Source organism: Ixodes scapularis, unplaced genomic scaffold (assembly GCF_016920785.2).
Source record: "Ixodes scapularis isolate PalLabHiFi unplaced genomic scaffold, ASM1692078v2 PGA_scaffold13__105_contigs__length_92229423, whole genome shotgun sequence".
NCBI lineage: Eukaryota > Metazoa > Arthropoda > Arachnida > Ixodida > Ixodidae > Ixodes > Ixodes scapularis.
In genome coordinates this window covers 67,485,290-67,508,061 of record NW_024609839.1, presented here as the reverse complement: position 1 = coordinate 67,508,061, position 22,772 = coordinate 67,485,290, and the positions used below count along the sequence as shown (strand labels likewise).

The 22,772-nt window shown below is 42.4% G+C and overlaps 1 protein-coding gene across 1 annotated transcript in view; it reads left to right on the top strand.

Moving 5' to 3' along the window:
* Positions 1 to 22,465, top strand: part of LOC8041617 (scavenger receptor class B member 1) — a 63,932-nt gene extending 41,467 nt beyond the window's left edge. The window contains exons 4-13 of the mRNA XM_029986544.4: positions 294 to 503; positions 4,560 to 4,651; positions 4,752 to 4,798; positions 5,186 to 5,258; positions 6,145 to 6,311; positions 7,488 to 7,606; positions 10,607 to 10,680; positions 10,787 to 10,841; positions 14,655 to 14,810; positions 18,480 to 22,465. Of these exons, the coding sequence (XP_029842404.2) occupies positions 294 to 503; positions 4,560 to 4,651; positions 4,752 to 4,798; positions 5,186 to 5,258; positions 6,145 to 6,311; positions 7,488 to 7,606; positions 10,607 to 10,680; positions 10,787 to 10,841; positions 14,655 to 14,810; positions 18,480 to 18,524 (1,038 nt within the window). The 3' untranslated portion in view covers positions 18,525 to 22,465. The remainder of the gene's footprint in view (positions 1 to 293; positions 504 to 4,559; positions 4,652 to 4,751; positions 4,799 to 5,185; positions 5,259 to 6,144; positions 6,312 to 7,487; positions 7,607 to 10,606; positions 10,681 to 10,786; positions 10,842 to 14,654; positions 14,811 to 18,479) is intronic.
* Positions 22,466 to 22,772: the final 307 nt, after the last annotated feature.

Genomic DNA, 22,772 nt, shown 5'->3' with positions numbered 1-22,772 from the left:
CATTATACAAAGGGCAGTACGCAGGCATGCTCGGAGCTCTGCTATGTGCTCCGAAGATGCCCGAAGGTGCTCCGAACATGCTCCGAAGATGCCCGAGGCGCCTACCGCATTTCTGTCATCGTGTATGCACTTAACACCGTGTCCTTTGTGCGATGTGTGACAAGTGTAACTTGCAGCTTTACACCGCGAAGGTCACGTATATCGGAGAGCCGAAGCATCTGCGCATGCGTGCCTCGTCGGCATGACGTCAGAGCTTTAGCCGGATGTTTATTGGACCGCTTTCTCTCCCACAGTCGGCCGCGCACACTGTCCGCTTCGACACGGAGGAGTTCGAGTTCTTCAAGGAGGCTGTCTCGGAGATCTTTGTGGCGAAAAACAGCACTTTCTTCGTTCGACGGACCATGAGAGAGCTGCTCTTCGATGGCTACGACGAGCCCATCTTGACTGCGGCAAAGTCCCTGGGCATCGAGGTGCCTTCGACTAAGTTCGGCTGGCTGCTCGGCGTGAGTCGGAGGGACCTTTTTTCTAGGATTGCCTATGCGCGTACCTACTGGCAACGATGAAAAAGGTGACGTGAGCGGAAGGCAGGGGCTGACTCTTTGGACTGTGGACATTGTTCCCAACTGATTGCAGGCCGTTTTCGTGGTGTCGAATAAGTGCTTTGGAAGCTCGCTCCAGCACCGGCGCAGCAGCACCAAACAAATGCTCGGCATAGTCCATTTTGTGATTGCCTGCTCGGCCTGCAAGCCTGCCTGCCACTCACGTCACGGCACTGAAAAGCGCGGGTATATTTGAATGTCGGTTTCGGCATAATTTTCGCTTGCCGATTTCACGATATCTGTCCTGAATTTTGCGATACTAAATAGCATACCCGAAAGAAGAAAGGCCGGTAATTCCCAAATTGTAGCTAATTGGAGTGGCTAATAAAAAAAAAAAAAGGTCCGAGGACATTTAAGCACTTCTTATGAGTTGTGAATGCGAAAACATGAATGTTGTTCTTCCGCTTCCTTAGTTTGTCTGCGGCGTACTGGCGTGGATGGTCACGTTTCGCTACTGCCGAGGTTGCGGCCGACGGCCGAGCGCGCGCTCTCGTGAAGTGGCCGCGCCGCGCTGAGCTTAGCCGTGCGGCCTCTCCGGAGTCTGCCCGGGCGGGCTGTGCGGCCAGCCTCGCACCTCTTACCGGCGGCCGGACCGCTGCGCCGCCACGGAGAGGGCTTCTCTGGTGGCATTTTTTGAACTACGCCGCGCGAAAGCCAATGGGAGCCTTGATGACGCGCGCCAGCCAATCGGAGCTTATCCTTCAGATTGCGGCTTCACTTCGCTCCATTGGGACAGGAGAGTTTAGGTGCCGTTTGGCGCGGCTTCAACGCTGATGACGTCGGTTCGCTCCATGGGTCTAGTTAATGCTTTCGCATTAAAACCGCCGGTGTACGCTTTAACAAGCGCAGAACCAATGCTTGCCTAAGCCAGTTTGCTGGTAAATGTGGGTATTCCCTCCGGCGGTTAAAATAGCTTCAAGAGAGATTTTAAAGTGACGTTACCGGCTTCGCGTTTAGAGAAAGTCCCTAGCGTCCCACCCGTTTCTGCTCGGCAGACGTAATACTTGCCGTTGATTTTTTTTTAATTTCGCTCTTAACACGATTTTTTTACAGAAATATTTTTACATGCCACTCCTGCACTACAGGAGTGTGATTCATTTCACTTAAATCTCATGCCTGTTCACCCTCTTTCTGCGCACAAAATCACATTTTAATTATCGAAGCTTGGACGGACTTGTGGCAGCTATTTTTTTCTGGAACGCTAGGTATCTTTAGTTTCTTATCCCCACGGAACCGGTCGCGTGACCTCAAAATACCCCTTGCGGCTATTTCAACCTCCGGGCAAGGTACCCGCATTCACCAGCAAACTGGGCCTAGGGTTTTTAACGTGCATCACGCAGTAGTAAGTCGTGACACACGACCGAGTGCCGGTACAATGCTTATCCAGATCAAAACGGACAGAGGTGGCGTTTGAGCCCTAAATCTCAGGGTTCTGTAACGCGATCTTTTGCTCCACGTGCTCCGAGCTACGTGAAGGTATCGGAGGTCAGTAACAGTTCGGAGCCGGAAGTAGCCTCGCGTTCCGATTGCAACACGTCGTAATTTTGCTCCGTTTTCGTTTGCAATACAAGTACAGTGACGTAATAACATGTAAAGGCGTTGCAAAAAGCCATAAAACGTGCTTCGTAGTTTGCCGAGAGGGGGTTGCGAAAAATTCTGGGAAAATCCCACTGTTTTATGCCGTCCGTCCACCCGAAAAGGGGACAGACCTGTCACAAAACGTGCAGCGCCCTACGAGGCACCGAAAAGTATTCTGGGATATGGTCGTGTAGAACCGGCTGTAGCAGACGACAGAGGCGACCTTGGGAGGGACGAAGGCAACGCAGGCACAAGAGGGGTGCAAGGTCAACTTTTTTAGGCTTAGCAAATTGAAAACAGCAGCACGGCAAGAGCACGCGTGCAGCTTGCAAACGAAGGATTGCTGAAACGACCCTGTGGCGTACGGCGTACGGCGACGTACTTTGCGATGGGACGGTTAAGCCACTGTCGCACTCATACAAAACAGAAGACACTGTTCCCTGCAAACACGAGGAAATAGTTTATGTTCGCTTCAACAGTGGCATGCTTTGAACATGTCTCAGTCAGTTTTTGTATGCCCAATGTGACGGGTTCAGGATCCGTCATATAAGCAAGAAACAGACCTCAGACGGAGTCAGCAGACTGTCTTTCGTATGATGTACCTGTGTGACCGCAGCTTTAGCGCGCCACAAAATTGGGCAGTGCAGACATCTCCTAACACATGGCATGGCAGCTTGCAGATGCAGCTAGTGGATAGAGTCTCGCTCAACTAATACAGCCTTGACGGAGGCCCGCAGGCGACATCCGTGGCACATCCATTTCGTTTTAACGTGTACGCACATCCGTCTTCCATCTTGGACTCGTACATCTGCGCTCTTCTGGCAGTCCTTTATTAGTATTGACAGCTTAGCCTTGAAGCGCTTGGGCAAGACGAAACCGACATCGGCGTGCGGTTCGTTCGAGCGTGCTTGCATGGTGCCATAGATTGCTATAACAAGTGTCCATCAATGGGGGCTGATCTTGTGCTGATGGAAGCGAGCCTGACCCTGCATCCGAGCACTTGCAAGTGCGGCGGCTGCTTTGATTCGCTTCAAGCGTGTTGTGCTGCTGTCGCCACATCGCTGCGAGAAGATACCCGTGTTACGTCTCGCGGTCGCGTTGGCGTCGTGCTAGCTTTGGTTTCCGCCCATCTTCGTCAGTTTAGTCAAACGTTCGCCAAGGTTGTTCCTTTTTTTTTGTGCTAGATATGCTTGCTTTATTTATGCCAAGCAATCGATAAACCCGCGAGGAGTAAGAAAAGATATGCCGCAAATTTTAATTGGGACAATTTTGCCTAGATTCGTGATTTACCTGGATTTGTCCTAACCCCATCGCGCGGACACGCGAGCATCGCGGGGGAAAGAAGTTTTTTTTTCCGTGTGCTTGTGAGAAACTTGTACAGTGTGTTAACAAACAATTAAGGTTATTTCAGGGTTTATATTAACATTAAGTGTTTATTCATACGTCTCGTATGCTCTGACATCTTGATCATGTACGGTTTATGCTAGGACATTAACAAAAATCATTTTTTTTTCTCCAAGATGACCCGATAACCTTTGTTTCTGTGGTATTGCTTTCCCTAGTGATCACGTAACACCTTTAGCAATAATTTGTTTCTGTTCATATTGTTCATGAGATTGTTTCCTACCGCACAAGGAAGTGGAAGTAGCATTTATTATTTTCTTACACGTTCAAAGAACACTGCACTTCCAAGAACATTAGCCGCAGATATCACAGAAGCCGTTTTCTGCTCCAAAAAAGCTAATGAACTGAATATTAATGGCGCGCGCTACGCAATTTAGATGGAACCGTGGTTATAAGCCATCCTCCTCTCCAGATTTTTTTTTTCTACTTTAAGTTTTTTAGTGCTCTCAGCCACTCAGCGTGCGGAGGGCGGAGCGCGGAGGCCAGCCAGTGGGAAATTAACAAAATTACTTATATTTTGACGTCACTTTGACGATCGCTCCCCAATAGAGCTCCAGAGCTCCCAAATAGAGTACCCGAGCTCCCGAATAGAGCTCGAGCAGACGAAATCACTCCTAGCTTAAAATACTTGTCGCGACATGAACGTTGCATCAAATACTCATTGTTTACTCTGTTTTCTGGGGAGAGTGTGTTTTGCGGCATACTATATGTATGCAAAAAGCAAAAAAAAAAAGAGATGATTTTTTATTGTTTGGGGGAGGGGGGCAGTGTGCTTTTAAATGTTTTCGTTAGTATTTTTAATGATGTACCCATATCATGCCTGGTATACTATTTTTGGAGACTACCAAAATAAATTATTATTATTGTTATCATACTTGATTTTCATATAAAACTTTTTTCTTTCTAAAACGTGACCAATAACATTTAAACAATGTCAAGTCCTATAACATGTTTCTTTGGTATTTTTACATAATGCAGAAAAATGGCACAGATGATGGGGAATACACCATCTTCACCGGGTCGAAAGGCATGCATAACTATGGTGAAATGGACAAGTACAATGGCCTAAGGTGAGTAGAACATCTGCCAGTTTATGTGATGCGTGAAAAGGGATGCGTTAATTATGATGCACATCCAGCATTAACTTTGTTTTTTACTGTTTTATTCTAGTGAAATGAATGCTTTCCATGGCTACTGCAACATGATAAATGGAACAGGTAAAAACTTTCAACTGCTTTGCGTGTGCAGTGAAGTTTTATCATGAAATGTTCCTTTGCGCAGAATGTTAAGAATAGGCTTGCTTTTTACCGAACTGCTTGCCTTCTTGTACACACCGTAGCTTACACACTTCTGGATGCCCACCTTTTAATCTTCTCTAATAAGTAAATATTTTGTTCTACATAAAAAAAATAAACAAAGGAGTAATATCTTAGACTTAATTTTTGCTTCTCTGAAATTACCGGCTTCAAGGCAGGAAGTTTTCTCTTTAGTACCTAGCAAGCTACATTTTGTTTTAATATTTCTTTGGAAAACCCCTTTGCACAGATAGGGGATGAGCCCGAACTATAACATCTCATCTAATGTAAACGGACTTTTCTTTCCAGTTGGCGACATGTGGCCACCGCTTGCCTTGGAAAACTGGGGAAATGTGACTCTTTTTATCAGGGACTTTTGCCGGTGAGTTGAACGCTACCAATCTATTAAACCGAGTCCCAAAGCATATTGAGAGTGAGTAATATAAATAAAAATTTGAACATGAAAAGCTGCACTTTTCCTCTCGAAATTAACTTGAAGTCCATATTAAACTCCCACCCATCGTGAAAAGATAACTGGTGAAAAATATCGGGTGGGCGATCATTGCAGACCGCAGACACAGTGAAGTTTACGTTCCGTGGTCCCTTCAACGCGTGGGAATATTGCTACGGATTCACATATCACGGAAACTAATACCGCAGATCTCGGACGCAGCAAATTCGCGTTTCAGAATGGGATAAGCGCGTCGGAACCCGCTACGAACTCGCATATTACTGAAACCGATAGGGAGTTTCAGTATATCGTTCTGATAACTCCGATAACAATACCGGATACCCCACCAGCGCTTTCGCGCATGCCTCCTATCGTTATTGAGTATCTTTATCGGAGTTATCGGAACAATTTACTAAAACTTTAGATCATCGCGCGTGCAGATTGCGAACACGAAAAACTCAAGTTCCATAGTGCAGTAAACACGTGGGAATCCGCTACGAACTCACTAGTCAGCTATACCACAAATCGCGCGGTTGACTTCATTCCCGTTGGACGTCGCGTAAGGTGCGACGGGAATCGGGGAGTCGGCTGCGAGTCATAATTAAAATGTTTTTATTATTTTTATTGTCAGCGTCACGTGACAGTGTGACATCGTCGAAGTTTAACCTATATATTTTTTTGCCAGAAAAACGGGATGAGCGATCTCTCGGGGGAGGTCGTTAATTTAGGTAGTTGTTAGCAAAAAGATGCTCAGTTTTCCTACTGTAATCATGTAGAGATTGATTGACTGAGTCACTCACCCATTCTGTTGTTACAGGTCAATCCGTCTTTCTTACCTCGGTGACGTAGAGACCCGAGGGGTAAAGCTGCGACGGTACTGGGGCGAGGGACGGCTCTTCGATTACGCCGAGAAGGATAACCGGTGCTTCTGCACCGGTGCCTGCTTCCCCAGCGGCGTTCTCAACATCTCCGCCTGCCAACAGGGTAAGCTTCATCTTGTGTCCGTCCTTGACCTGTAGACATGACACAATGTGTAATGTTACCATTTAGTGTCATTGGAAATTTGAAATAAATTGGCTGAACAGCTAAAAGCAGACCTTGCACTTCGCCTTTTTCTGGCTTCCTCCTTCCCATGCCCTCTGCCTCCTTCACATTCCCATCCATGGTGGGTTTCCTTTATTCCTCGGCATTTCCTCATCCTTTTTTTCCTTAGTTGTTTTGCCACCTTCCCAGTTTGGGAAAGGAGGAAATTCTGCCTTGTTGAAGATGGAAATTTCATGTAAGCCTTTAAGGCGTTTCTAATGATAGTTTACTTCAAGCTGTTACGTGTCAATAGCTGGTGGAAAATCTGTTTTTGTGCATTCATAAATTGAAACAACATATTAATTGGCCCGTATGAATAAGCTGGTTTCTTGAAAGGAAACAAAGAGGAATAATGGGTATAAAGGCCAGGGAGGGTGTTAAGACAACTAAGAGGGAAAAAAGTAATTATAGTAAGTGATCATTGCTGCTTTTTCTCGGATTTCCTTTTTTTCCCCTTTCTAGCGTCATGTCATCATCATGTCAGTAATAATTATTTCATGTACAGTTGGCCTCAGACCATATCATCAGTGATGAAGTCACTGCCTACATCACACTGCATTGGATAGGCAGATTGTTTTCTCACATAAATGACTAAACTTGGACAGCTGTTAAGACGTTTTCAAACACTTGCTGTCAGCTACTGTTAATACCAAGACAAAGCACATAAGTTGTGATCACATCTTGAATCATTTGTGTTTTTATGATCACTTATACCATGCAAATCTTTAAGCTGCAGTAAAGCTATATTTACGTTGCTCTGTTTTGTTATTCTTTTGCTATCAACTGCTGTAGGATGAATTTTTGTATTGGCCATACTATTTTTTTTGTGAATTTCTTACATGCTGCAACTCTCACTGAGACTAAGCATGAATAAAGATTAGTTTCTACTTGCCTTATCTTGTAATTTGCATTTGCTGTCCTTGTGCTTGCTACAAGCGGGTCAAACGTTACAAACTTTCTTGCAAATAAGACCGTCCATTTCCCTGGCTTCTTGTCACACCTTCAATCCCTCGAAATCTTGTCATCCGTCCAACGCGGATTAATTTCTTTCATGCTGTGCACCTCCTGTTTTTTCAGGCGCCCCAGTTGCGGTCTCTTTTCCGCATTTCCTGTATGGGGACCCTTCCTATCAGCAGGCTGTAGAGGGCATAGCACCAGACCCCAAGAGACACCAGATGTATCTAGACATAGAACCAGTAAGTGTGTCTAATAATGTTTGAGATATTGATCAGATCTTCACTTGGTCGAACCCGGGCTTAAACATTCACTCTCCAAAAACACCTGCTAGAAGTTTTCTGAAGTGAGGTGAATAAAAAAATTATTTGCCCATATCAGTAGCTATATTAGACTGCTAAAATACCTGCAGCAAAATTACAAGCTCATAACAGCTTTACAGTAAAGAAGAGCCCTAGAAGCTCAAAAACACGCGATTCTGATGTAAGGAAGATAAAAGTTTAAAGTCTGAAGTCTATTTGCTTTCTCAAGGGCCAGGCCTGGTAGGGAGGTAGAGACAAAAGGCATTTCTGCCTGACTGGGCCTCTACCCCCCACAGTTAATACCAGCACAACTTGCATTAGTTGCCATGTATACGTAAAGAAAGTAAACAACATATATATATCTGCATAGCAGTAAACATGCGCACTTTTTACACAATATCGTAGAAATTATTTAACGAACACAAACATGGATTGATCTGTCCTCAGATGAATATAATATTACAAGAAATAAAACAATTAAAACGTTTTAAAATTCTATACTTAGGTAGATAATGCCACACAAGGATAACTATAATTCATACGACATTGATTCGTAATCACTGACGTATAATTACTAAATGATCAAAGCAGCAAAAATTCACAAAAGATATGTACACAAAAGGTTACACCAATGTAACAAACACATTTGTCATTGCAACACTGATAGGCGCATGACGAAACAATTTCTACTACGTGTAATATATCTCGTTGTGTACAAGGGTGTGTCTGATGTTACTTTTATATTTAATAAATGATACTGTAAAATCAGTACGCCCTTCAAAAATGTTTAGTACTGTAGGAACCTGATAATTTAGTTTTTGTTTTCCATAATTTGTCCTGACGTCATGTGTCTCGTGTTTGGCGTTTCTAAGGAGATAAGGTTGCAATGGCACTTCATCCATTTGATTTTTTTTGTATGTTGTCTGCATAAGTTTAAAGTAATAAATCTGGTTTGCTTTAGGCATGTTATGTTTTGTAAAATATAGACTGCTATAAAAATCGCGAACATTTCCTTTGATAGTCTTCTAAAATGTGCAAAGCCTTTTTCTGGAGAATAATTAATTTGCTATAATTTGTGGGAGTGGTTGACCCCTATGCCATAATTCCATAACAAAGATTTGAGTAAAACAAAGAGTAATATAAGTTTTTGATTAGACACTTTGGAAATAAACTTGTTATTTTATATATGCAGCCTACTGATCTCGATTAAACCAGGTGCCAGGACACTTTTGTTCTATATCCTGTGATAAGGGGGTGATACTTTATTGCAGATATATTACACTATTGTCGTCCTTATTGATAGATCCAAATATAATGTACTTTGTTTTGTCCACATTTAGTTTAAGTGTGTTTCTTTCCAGCCAATCTGAACGCTTCTGAAGATAATCATTTGCCTGTTCTTCTAAGGACGGTTTTGTATTGTTGCAGAAGAAAACATTGGTATCGTAAGCGTACATCACCCTATGTGTGGAATCGGGATGTCTGTTACATCCTTTATATATATATGAGAAAAAGTAGCGGGTCCAGTTTGGAGCCCTGGGGCACTCCCATGTTTTATTTCTAATTGCTAAAAAGCGGCGTTATTGACATGTACAAACTGTTTACGACTCCGGAGATAGGATTTGATTAGGTCAGACGCTACGCCACGTACACCACAGGTCTGAAGTTTTGATAGTAAAATAATGTGTTGTATTGAATCAAAGGCCTTGCTCAAATCTAGAAATAACCCGAGTGTTTATAGTTTATTTTCAACGTTGTTTATAATTCTGTTCTTTATATTCGTAAGCGCAAGTTCAGTCGATGTGTTCTTTTGAAAACCATATTGGGACCGAATGATTACGTTGTATTTTGAAAAAAAAAAAAGTAACACTTTTGCAATCTAATGTTTATCACGCTTTCAAATATTTTTGCGATTATTGGCAAAACAGATATTGGTCGGTATTTTTCTAGGTCATTTTTGTTTCCCGCTTTATGCACCGCACTAACCCTTGCGCTTTTGAGTTCGTCTGGATATATCCCTGTTTGCATTGTGTTGTTTATAATATCTGCCAGGACTTGGCTTATTATATTTGACACCATTTTAACTGGCAAGAGTTTTATTTCGTCAGCCCCAGTCACCACCCTTGTTTTTATATTTGTTTATCTCATTAGTAACTTCGCTTGGGGAAGTAGGCTGGAGCGTTATAGAGCTTGAGATGTTTGTAGTTTTATTTTGTGGTACTGATTTTGCTGCCAGTTTCCCTTATCGTTTATAAAATGCTCATTCAGGATATTTGCAAGTTCCTCACCAGCTATATTTCTACCACTTATAGTTATGGTATGCACACAACACCGGACATAGTCTTTATTTGATAAGCTATTAACCGTGTCCCACAGTTTCTTTGGGTTATTGTAATTGCCATCAAATTTACTCAAAAAGTATTCAGAATTTGCCGTTTTAAGGTCGGAAGTTTTATTCTACTTCTCTTGTATAGGTCGTCATCCACCCATGGCTTACAGAGTTTAGGTTTCGACTTTTTTCCTTGTAATATAGGGAATGCACAATCATATAATTTCTTAAATTACTTAAAAACTTGCTATAAGCAGTGTCCACGCTTTCTTCTGAGTAAATGTCTGTACAATCAAATCTCTCAACGAGTGCATGAAATATGCTAAGTGTTGTTTCGTTTATTTTTCGGTAGCAGTAAACAACTGGGTCGATTTTTTTGCCTTGTTTTGGACGGCGGCTTAGGCAGAAAATGGGTAGGTGGTCACTAATGTCCTGTGTGCAAATTCCAGGCTGCAATTCAGTTTGGTTAATGTTTATTATACATACATCTATTGATGTGGCACTCTCACTTGTTATTTTGGTTGGTAGTGATATAACGTTTTTTTCAAGATCCATCAACAGTTTATGTTGTGACCTTTAAAACTATACACAACCACACTTTTTTTTTTCAGAAAATGGGGATCACTGTGAACGCAGCTGCCAAGTTTCAAGTCAATGTGTTTTTTGAGAGGATAGCAGGCATTCCGTAAGTACAGATTCATTGCGTTGTTCTTCATTTTCATTTTGTGAATGTGGCAGATTTCTATGCTGCATACAAAACTTTAAATATTGCTTTCCTGTTCTTCATGCAGGCAGTTTGAAAACATCACGGAGCGGAGGTTCTATCCCATTTTCTGGTTTGAGAACGTAAGTTACCAATTTTTTGTTATGCTCTTGTCTTCCAATTTTTATTTGTTTAATATATAACATCAAATGATATCACTTCAAGCCAGTGACAGTTGAATTTTATAGTAGTGCATTTATTAACACTTCTCGTTGGGTGGTTTCATTTTAATGCGACCAAACTTGTCGGGTTGGGGTTCTATACCTTCGATAAAGAAAAGCTTCCTTAAAAAATTAGAACGAAACTGTTTCACAGAAATAGAACCTAGAATCCGAATTTCCAGAATATGGAATGTGTCAAAAACTCAATTTCATTTTTTCTCAACTTTGTACACCGTTTCAAGACACTTGGCTTTACTCAAAAGGATAATACATTTCTGCAATGCAGGGAATGTCACTTCAACTTTGTCCGGTTTATGTAAGCTTATAAACAAAATGAAATCTTTCTATGATTCAAACAGTTACAGTTTGTGTAAAAAAATTGTCAGTGTATTGTTAAAAGTGGAAAGCATAATTGCCCCACCACCAAAGATATATTTTTACACAGATAGGTACTGAGCTGCTTTATCAAATTATTGTCTGCTGTTTATTTGTAAATTACGCTTTTTTCATGCCACACTGTGCCCCAGCGATTGTTAGGATAAGGACACTCGCTTACCAGAGCTTGAAACATGATGTGTGGCTCGCCCCGCGCCCATACTGCAGGTGGCATTACTGTTAACATGATTGTTTTATTTTAAACCTCCGTAACGTCCCTCTGATGTTACAGGAGTTGCTATAGACATATCGAACAGAAAAAAAAACTCACTATTTTAAAACATTTATAGTCAATGAGGCTGCCAGTAGCATTGTGGTGAACCCAGCATAGTTGAACCAAGGATTGAGGGACAGGCCTAAACTTAGCTTATTTAACTCGTTGTTGTTCGAATACAACAAACATGTTACACCCAATACTTATGTCCAGTATTTCTTACATTATGGGCTATCAAGTAAAAAAGAAAAAAATCGAAAAATGCTTTTTTGGGAAAATCAATTTCAAATATTTCCAATGTTTTGGTTTTTAAATAAATAACTTTGTTTCGTAATGAGTATCAAGACAGAATTTATACCCATAAATAGCTTGTAATTATAGCTATGCACTGATATTTGTTTCATATCTTGATCTTGAACAGTTCTTTTACTGGAGCAATTCAAATTGGAGGCAAAATTGCCCCAGGTGCCAACTTCGTTATTTTATACGGAAATAACTATAAAACCTAAAAATTCCTGTTATTGACAAAAATGGTCCATAGCATTCCCTGCATTGTAAAAATATATTAGCCATCTAAGCCAACTGTCTTGAAGCCATGCTTAAATTTGAGAAATAATCAAATTGAGTTCTTGACACATTTCGTCTTCTGGTACTTCGGATTTTATTTCCGTGAAACTGTTTCGTTCTATTAAAAAAACAAACAAAAAAAAAAACCTTTTCTTCATTTCAGGGATGTAGCTACCGCATGTAATTAACCCCCCCCCCCCTTCCCCCCCTCCCGACAAGTTTTGTCGAATTCAAATGAAACCACCCCACTGAATTTTGGTCGTAATAAAAATATCAGGCCTCTTATTAAAAGGTGCAAAAATCACAAAATGCATGGACACAATCGAAATCTATGATTTGTTCGCGGGTTTCTCAAAATTTGTTTTATATCTCCCCAAGTTATGTTTTAAATGCATCCAGGTTGTTTCTAACATTCATTCATAATTAAAAACACTGAATCGGGTCACCTAATATTAAGGTTGACTAGAAAGTTAACTAAAAAGTAGCTACAATGTGAGGGACATTGTAGCTACTTGCAAGTTGTTTACATCTGCATCGAGAGGGCATACCAGCAACAGTCACCTGGTGCACTTTCAATATGTGAGGTTTGGAAGTCTTATAATTTTTTACTGAATTACCTAATACTTTGTGATATTAGTTTACCGGAAAGAAAAAACGATGCAACTTAGTCTTATTGGGAAAGCATTTTAAATATTCTAAAACGCTGTTTTTAGAACATGTTTTTGCTTGCTGAAGAATAGTATGAATTGTACTTAGCGCGAACTTTTGTGGAGCGAAAGCTCGCGCTGAAGAACACAGAGAACCTGGGTTCGATCCCCGCCCCGGCCCCTTTCGATCTGGATGAGCATCGTACCGGCGTGCAGTTGTGTATCAATCATTAGTGCGTGCTGCACGTTAAAGACCCCAGGCTAGGGGTAGTACTGCAGTGCCTAAATTTCTGATCTGGAGCTGAGACACCAGATGCCCACTGAAACTGACTAACTTCCGGTTGTATAAATATACACACAACATTATTATTACTATCCTGACAGTTTTCTAAAAAAACAATTACATTTGCCTCTTTCTTGTTTGAATGAAACATAAATTTGAGAACATAAAACGCCTCGGGCAGAAACTGGACCGTTTGGATATTTGGAGGAATATGATGAGTTGATAGAAACCTCTAAATAAACGTGCAATTAATTCAAACATCTTAAAGCATTTATTTGGCTCCGTAGCTGGCCAGTTTCACTTTGTTCGCACGGATCAACGTTACTAAAACACTCAGTTGGGAAACTCCCATAGAAACAGCTTTGAAAAAGTGGCCCCAAACTGTCTCCGAGCACCGAGCTAATGACGAACACGACGCCACCAATTCTCCCGCAGCGGCCACTCGAGGAACTGCACGTGACTTCTATTTTGGCTTTAAGAACAGATACAGCGGTAGAGGTTACAGGGGTAAGAAAAATTTAAGCGGTAGAGGTTACAGGGGACGCGGCGGACGCGCCGCGTCCCCTGTAACGTTTGTTTTTAATAAAGCGAAATAACGCAACTACTCGAAACCGAAACCGAAACCTCCGCACGGAGAGTGCTTGACGCTTGCGGAGAGTGCTTGACGCCCCGGCGGACGCGCCGCGTTCAACTACTGAAGTTAAAATGCACCTAGGGCGGGACGCGCTACCTGGAAGGCCCGCTGAGACAGGGTTGTATAAAAACAATATTAATTGTGCCGCAAAACCCTGCAAACTAAAGATTTTAAAAACATAACGCGCCCCTCTTTTTGTACTAAACTCCAATAAATTTCATACAAAAAGAGTCTTTTTCGTTTGTTTTTACGCAAAAACAGGCTTTCAAAACGCTCAAGGTGACCACAATACAGACAAATGATAAAGAGTGGCGCTGTTGTCGCATTTAGCTCGGTCTCGGTGGACGCCAGCGGCCCAGGTTTCGACGGCGAGTTTCCCAACTGAGTGTTCTAGTAACGTTGGCACGGATTCCAATAGTGAAGTGCAAGCTACCTAGCGTTTGAACCAATCAACCATTGCGTACGTGCAGAGATTGTGGTCACGTGGTGGAAGTCTAGCAGTCAACTTATCCATTTGGTATATAGCTTCCACTATGATCTTAAGGGCGAAGAATGCAAACACTTACTGACACTGTTCGACCTGAAAGCATTTAGTATTGGGGATTGTGTGGATATTTATACAGCGTGTAGTTGGTCAGCTATTTCAAAGTTGCGACGAGTCACTCTCTGTAGATGAGCAATTAAGCCAGTGCAGTACAACCGCTAGCCTGGGGTCTTTAACGTGCTCCGCGCAGTAGTGATACACGACCGCACGCCACCACGATGCTCTTCCAGATCGAAACGGGCAGGGGTGGGGATTAAGCCCAGGATCCCTGGGTTCTGCAGCGCGAGCTTTCGCTTCACGTGCTCCGAGCTGTTGTGCGCTAGCCCACTGGGTTACCGATCGCCCCAAAAAACATTTAGTAGTGCCAGCACAACTGTGATCTCGTGCATTGAACTTTCGTATTCATTTCAGTTGGCATCGGCGGACAAGGGCCTGCTATCCAAGGTCCGCCTAGTGACCGAAGAAATACCTCAGTATGTGACCGTGGCGTCCTTTGGAGCCGTCATCATCGGTGGCATAGTGCTCCTTGCGACACTCGTCTACGCGATTCGTTACACTAGGAGGCCTGTAAGTTCAACGACACTTGCTGCGAACTATCTATAACACACAGTTGTAAAAAAAAAAAAAAAAAGAAGTGTTATGCCATGATGTGTATTTATGTTCAGAGTCTGTCATTAGAGGTAGTGAGCTGTGCATTCTGCAGCTTGTCGAGAAAATTACGCTTGTCCCATAGGTGTCGCTGTACCAGTAGTTTTGTTTTGTTATTTATTTAGAACTTGTTTGTGTGGGTTTTAAAGAAGCACTAGAGCTTACTCGGGCTTTCCCACTCCCCTCTATAATGCCGATGGCCATGAGGGTATTTAAATAAATAAATAAATAAATTAAAGCAACTATTAAGGAGAAAATGCCCTGACCTTGCAAAATATTCATATTTGCATTGGGACTGTAAAACGTATGAACTTCAGATTTAAAAATATTATTTATTTATTTATTTATTGAAAGTACCCTCAGGGTCCGAAGGCATTACAGAGGGGAGGAGGAGGAGGAGGAGGAGGAGGAGGAGGAGGAGGAGCAGCAGCAGCAGCAGCAGCAGCAGCAGCAGCAGCAGCAGATGCATGAAACAAAGACAGTAAAATAGTTACAAATCAACAATATTAAATACACAACAAACACAGAAAAACAACAGGTCATGGGTCACTGCTAAAATAGTGATGGAATTTCTAAACAGGTTAGTATCAGTTAAAGTAGCAATTAACCCGGCGAGGTGGTTCCATTCTTCGGCTGTGCGGGGTAAAAAAAGAAGATTCAAATGTTGTGGTAAATGAACTCGGAACTCCAACTTTGTGTTGATAGTCAAGACGGGATGAACTGGGACTGAGATTGTGAAACTTTCGGCGTTACCTAACAAAATAAATGATTCCACAGATCTTTCGTAATTCTGCCAAAACCTCACTTCTAACCTGATTCTGTTCGGATGATGTTCCTTAAGGGGACACTGAACAGGGTTTTTATGTTTGCCGAGGTTTATAGTTGTACGCGACATATGAGAATCCAACAACCGAGAACAGAATTTGCGGTTCGAAATTCGGTTTCTTTCCGCCCGAAAACCGCCAATCGAGAACTGGCCGGTTTGAATCGCGCTCTCTTTTTTTTTTTTTTTGTGGTCACGGGCCGTTTTCTAAGGTTTAGTTAGATGCAACTACCAAATTTAATCAAAGTCGTGGGTCATTGAGGGCACACACTCAATATTAAGAATATAAAAATATATGAAACCCATTTTTCTGTGGCTTCTAAAAATCTGCAAATACGTTGATTGAAAAAAAAAGTTGCACAGAGAACCGGAAGCATATTGTACGTTCGCTGCGTAATTCTCAACTTGGCATCGTTTCGTGTATCGTGGGGCTCGCGGGCTGGACTGCGATGGCAGCGGACGACGGGCGTGGGACTCTCGTTCGCGGTACCGGCGAAATCTGTCTTCCTTTGAAAGAGAAATTTCGGACCGATGAAAAGAATTGGTATTCATCCCGTACGACACGCCCGACCACCAAGCCGATTTGCACGAAGAGGTCGCCGAGCCGTCGCCCCTTCTCGTGGGCGAAGACATTGCTCGCGCAAGCGTCAAGCACTCTCCGTGCGGAGGTTTCGGTTTCGGTTTCGAGTAGTTGCGTTATTTCGCTTTATTAAAAATATACGTGACTCTGTAGCAAAATATTAATTGGGTAGTTTTCCGACACCATAATGAATCGCCTGGCAAAAAATGAAGGAAAAAACGTTTTGGGGGGTGTCAGTGTCCCTTTAGCACTATCAGAACAGTGTCAGGTAATGTACCTTAAGTTTGCAAGCGGTCTTGTTTGTTTCTTGTGGTTGCAGTCACAAATGAAAACAGTCCTCTCGATTTTTTTTTTTAAAGTTTGTGCCTGTGGTACATTTATTAACACTTCTCACTTAAATTTTGTCGTCATAGGACTATCACGCTTCTGTATGAAAATGCACTTGGGGCTGCACTTCTACACCTTTAGCAAAAGCAATCTGTCTTTTTACATATCTTTGAATGTATCAGATATTCTACTCAATTACCCCGGTTTCCTTGTAGCCCAAGTAAGATTTGCTCATGGATACAGGATTGGTCGTATGAACGATAATTGTAAGTATGAAATTGTGGGCAGTTGCCAGCCATGCTGAGTCTCCTCTTCAAGACCGCTTTGCCATTACCAGTCCAGATGTGTCCCTTCCTTTCAGCATCACTTGTGCCGGCTTGTTTCTGACTTCACTTCCTTCCAGCTCTAACCTAGCAGCATATGTCGCTCAAGACCAGTGACAGTATAGCATGTGTGATCAAGAAAAATGTGCTTCCATGTTTTTTTTTTAATTCAATATTTTGTTATATATATAAAGACTAGTAGATACACTATTTTTTAAGTCAAGTTATTCCTTTTTATTGTTAATTTACACTCAGAGCGGCCACTTTCCACTCCCGAGGTATAGTCTAAACCGTAAGATGCGTTTTCCTCCAAATTACTCCTTTTTATTTAGAGACTTACTCCTAAAAAGGTGTTTCATAATACCTACATGGCAAAAAAGAACCATAGTTGTGTAGTCAACATATCGAGAGGCTTCTTTTTTTTACACACTTGTTATTTACATAATTTACAGAGAGATATTTACGAACGGGCCAGTCCCAGTTAATGTCTGAGGTAGACAAGCCGAGCCTGGTTTGCAGCTAGGCATGTTCTATGGGAGCTTGTATCGCGCATCCGCCGCTCCTGGTGCAAGGCTAATGTCTCCTTCGCTGTGCATGCGTTGGTACAGGTTGTTCTACCCGGCGTGTAGATGGTGTCGGCCCTCTTGTTCGCTACAAGGGCTATGGTGCTTTTTTGCCATGTAGATATTATTAAACACCTCTTTGGCAGTAAGTCCCTAAATGAAAAGGTGTCGTTTGAAGGAAAAAGCCTCTGACGGTTTAAACTATGTCTTAAAAGTTGTTAGTGGCCTCTCTGAGTGTAAGCTAACAATGAAAAGGAATAGATTGACTTCAAAGATGGTTTAAATTCTAGTATTTATACTGATCGCTCCCAACATGGAAAATTGTCCTTAATACGTAAACATACATATTAATCTGAGGTCTCTAAAAATAGCCTAAGAGTGCAGAGCCCCAAGGGCAGTGGCTAAAAAAACCTTTCCCTACCGAAAAATCCGGTATAACTTTCCCTATCCGGAATATGGAACCGGAAATTTGTTACTGGAAACCCGAAATCAAGATTGCAGACAAAGGAATAATTTCTGAAAACCTGAATTCCAGATAGAGTCCAGATAGAATCCAGATAGATGTCCGGTTCCATAATCCGGATATTGAAAAGCTATACCGGATTTTTCGGTAGGGTTATGAAGGATCTGCGAAGTTGTACAATGTACACTAGAAATCTGTTGCAGTCATATAAAAAGTCATGCTTGGAGGCTGCTAGCTGGAGCATTGTTGATATGTGTCACTGTGGGAATTATTTTATATGATGTCAGTTTTGTATATAGCGCTGTAATTTGCAAGCAGGAAACTCCACTTGCCACTCTTCTTCTCTATCTGGTTGCTTGGAATGGCAAGAGTTAATCTTTTCTTAGCCCTGCAAAAGTCTGCCATTTTCTCAGTCTTTGTGGTTCCGAGGCGATTTTAATTCATTTTTAAAATACTCAAAAGTCACTCAAAACACTCAAGCTTTTTTTTTACACATTTTCTTTTAACAGAAACCAGTACGACCAACATACATTCCTGTGACGGTGCTCAAGTAAACGCTGTGCCCAGTCCAGAAACTTTCTTCCACGGCCCTCGTCACCAACGATGCAAGGGTCCAGCTTTTATCGGTTGGATGGTGTTCTTCCGGGGCCCTGCAGTATTTCAAGTCCGGGTTGCAAACACTGTGGCACCCTCTGTGATTCACGCCGCCATTCCCTTAGACATCTTCAGCGGAGACAAGCCCCATGTGCTCAAATTTCGAAGGACATCGACATCGACGAACGTAGGACGAACTGCGGACTAGGAACCAAATGTTTGTGGTGCCCGCCATGACTGATCCCAAAACAATCTTGCGCCAACGTTCCTTGACTGTTCGCCGCCAAGTAATTGTGGACTCCTGTGCAAGGAACAGATCAACACATTTTGAGGAGTTCTTTTTTAATTTTTTGCCACATGTTTTGTTTAGAGAGGAATCGATGCGCGTTTGTTGTCATGATCCGTTAAAGACGTAGTCTTGAAGGTTTTTTTCGAAGATGGCCAACAATTGAAGATTGCAACGCGAATCACGTAGTATGACATGTACGGCAGAGGTTTGCTCATTTCGAGAGAGTCTTCCGACACCAAGCGCCTTGTGTAACCGTCCCTCGGACTCCGTGGCTAGTCCATGCAGCCTACGTGCCTTGTGGTATTTGTGCGCATGAGTGTGTGTGTTTGTCGTTGTGGCTCTATTTCAGTGTGCTACATTCCGTATTCGTGAATTTTGAGCCTCTTATTTTTTTTCACGAGGCCGTACGGGTATGGCCAAGCGTAAGACAAGGTCCTCTGGCGGCCGTGTGTGAGATTTATTATTATAGGAGTAACTGAATTTGGCGGGATGAGGAACAAAAGGTGCCAATTGTAACAAAGTATTTTTTTCTTCATTTCTGTGGGAAATTGAATTATTTCTTAAAGTAGTTGAAATGCGGCATATAACTAGGCGTTTCCGTGATAAACAAGATAAATGTCTTCTCACGTGCAATTCAATATTCAAACACCAATGCTAGAGACTCACGCTGACGCTGTTTAAGCATCTGCTGTAAGACCGAACCATTTTTAAAGGTTGCTCTACTCTGCTTGTTGTAAAAAAGGAACACAACGTCAAGGAATCAAGTCTCTTACAGGTCTCATTGGCAAAAATGCATCTAATATGGGCACTGTAATAGTTTCTTAATATATGTCCATTCGGTCAGGACTGGAATTGATACCGGCAGTGGGACGAGTGTTCGCACGCGATTATTCGTGCGGTACTCCACCTAATACGCGGTGCAATGCACCTATTTTTTTTGTGTGTGTGCGCTTTAAAGTATGCATATAATCTTTTTTTTTTTGCACTATCGTATAGTTTTTGTTTTGCATTTGTTTATATGATTCTCATGGTGGCCAGATCGTAACAGCATTGAAATGAGGCCTTTGATACATCCATTCAGTGAGACTAACATTTGTACGATCATGTACGGCAGAATGCGTGGACGCATATGGATGAATGGATGGATATGGCCGAGCTTTTGTAATCGTGCGGTGGTTTGCGCCACCTAGTAGATGCATCAAAAGAAGTTATTCTTGAGAAAGCACTTTAACTGATTCTCCAAACAGACTGCTCTTTCTTTCAGGTGGCATTGAGGAGCTAGGTGAACACGTTCTACTTTTGTTCACGATCGTGTCTTTAAGGACACTGACAAGTCCCGTGAACGTCTGTGACGTCAGGGAGTGGTATAGGTAGCTTCTATGCAATGTATATATACATCCCGGGACACATCTTAGTATGTGGCTAGGCGAGGAGCCATTTTAATATTCGAGACACTCGAGTTGCCCTTGGGTGAAGAGTTGGTAAGATATTCAACGTTTTAGAAGCTCCGAGCATTGACCTATAATGTGATATAGATTAGAGATACTCGTGGTCTGAGAAAGAAAAGTGAGAGGGCATTTTTTTTCGGTGTGTGTGTATGAGTCGTACTCCTTGGCGGCATTGTTTCACGGCGAGTATACTCAAAAAGCTAGTCCATTTCTCGGAGCAACCAATGGATAAGTGCCTTGATCGTCAGGCCTTATTGACTATCAGTATCATCGTCTCCCTGTTGTTTGAACCAGCGGCATGCCCGTGGTTTACTAGACCGACGCGCAACTCTGACGCCACGCTGCTGCGGTGGCGCTGCTGTAGGCACGACGCACGCGCAGCTTTTCTAGCCTCTTCGGCAGTTATATATCTAAGTGTATATTGACATTTCGCTTGTCCACAAACAACTGCGTAGGTTTAAAGATAAAAACGTCAAAAAATGCGACAAAGAAAGAAAGAACACACAAAGAAAGATAAAACATACCGTGGCTGTATATTCGAAATGAGTCAGTACATCTGGGCAGGTCTACTCCAGAAGTAATCTTCTCGATAGACATCCAGTGTCATCTGGCATGGCACTTGAGCCATGGCTGCATATAATTTGGATCTCGTAAGCAGGCGAAACAGTATACAAAGGCAGGCCAATAAAGCGGCAAATCGTATCCACTTTTTTTTTTTTCTTTTCAGAAGGTATACGTCAATAGTGTCACCATACATAACCCTAGGGGAAAATGAGCATCTTGAGAAACCATCTCCCTTTGAAACTTTTGAAAATAGTCATTCTTACAAGAGAGGCTGGCCGTTCGACATAAATATTTAAGTTGCAAATATAAGCAATTCAGTGTAGGGGGAACGTGAATGAAATTAATTCACCATGTAGTGATTTGAGTATATTTATAGTAAACCAGCTAGAAAACAGACATCAGACATGCTTTATTTTCTTTATAAAAGTGAAGTGTGCAAACATTAGTCCGCGAATCGAGAAATCGTATGAACGTCAAACATCATTAAGAGCGAACTTTGGGTCACAAATCTTCTTCCGAAACGGTGTTCACATTAATTTGACCAGTATAATTTTGTCTTCAACGCCTCTTTTGTAATAGTTGCCACATCGGCATATACATAGCTTTGCCGAGAGAAAGATTACTACCTCATGATCTGGGCGTCTGACACCAGTTAACAAGCCTTTGAATAACGCGTTCTTATGGAGCGAAACTGTGCCCTCTGCGTATGTGCGGAAATGTTGATTAAAATTCGCCATATGGCATTTAGGGATTAACTGAACATGATTGACCTCAATTCCACCTTTGAACTGTGGGGGTTGGTCACGTCGAATCCTGTACTTACAAATAGAATTTATACGATGTGTTCACTCTTTCAAGGTACCGCGATTTCCCTGGGAGTAGCGAACATCAATTCGCGCACCTCTGACCTGTAAGTTTCCCCCAAAACAGCGCCCGGAATGAGTGAGCCCTGACCAGCCTATTGAAGACGTCTGTGCTCAACTGTGTTACAAATACCCGTCTGCCCGAGTGAGACAGAAAACTTGTATCTTGGATATCTTATGAGCGTCATTAGGTCATCAGGCATTGCATCCACATAACCCGGTTGAAAAGTCGTCGAAACGACTTCATACCACTCGGACGAAAGCAGACAGCAATAATCACCTGGGGCTCTAAGGTGGACATTCGACAAGTCGGTGAGGTCGCCGACTTGTTTGTCGAGTGTCCAACTTTGAGACCCTGTACATAAGGCGTCCTTGCGAAACAGTTTTACGCTCCAAGACGATGAGCTATAATGTTTAATCATAGCTCGTAGCAATATAGGTTTTATACGAATTCATCTTCCATTATTTCATCGGCGATGATGCGAAATCGCAAACGTTGTTCATCTAAAGTGTTGCGTCCAGTATCATTATAAGTTAGACAATGCGAGTGTGTATGTGCGGCTGGCGAGTCCCACCGCAATTTTTATATAGAATTTATACCGAGTCTGGCGTGCCACGTTGACATTTTTTATGTGTGAATTTCCCACACGCTGTACACCTTTTTTTTTTTCTTTTTCGTACGCATGGTATTTTGTTGTGATACTGCGTTTTGATATCGAGTAAAAGTATACGCTCAAGTTTGTTGTGTGGTGCCTCGTATTCCATGGTTTGCGCCATTTTTGTTCTAAACCGAATTTGGCTGCTACGATGTGGCAACCTGGTTTCGGCCAACGGGTAGACGGTTTGGTTATGTAAAGACGTGAGCCGAAGCGCGTCTCTTCACCTACCTACTAACGCAAAACAACGAAAGTGACTTCGAGACGAAGATATACGTCCCCATTGAATACCTCACGACTTGACAAGCGGCAGGAAGAAAAAAAGAAGTCCGGTCCTTTGCTTTGTCTCCAAAATGAGCTGCGGCGGCAGCCGAAGTCCTGCGCACAA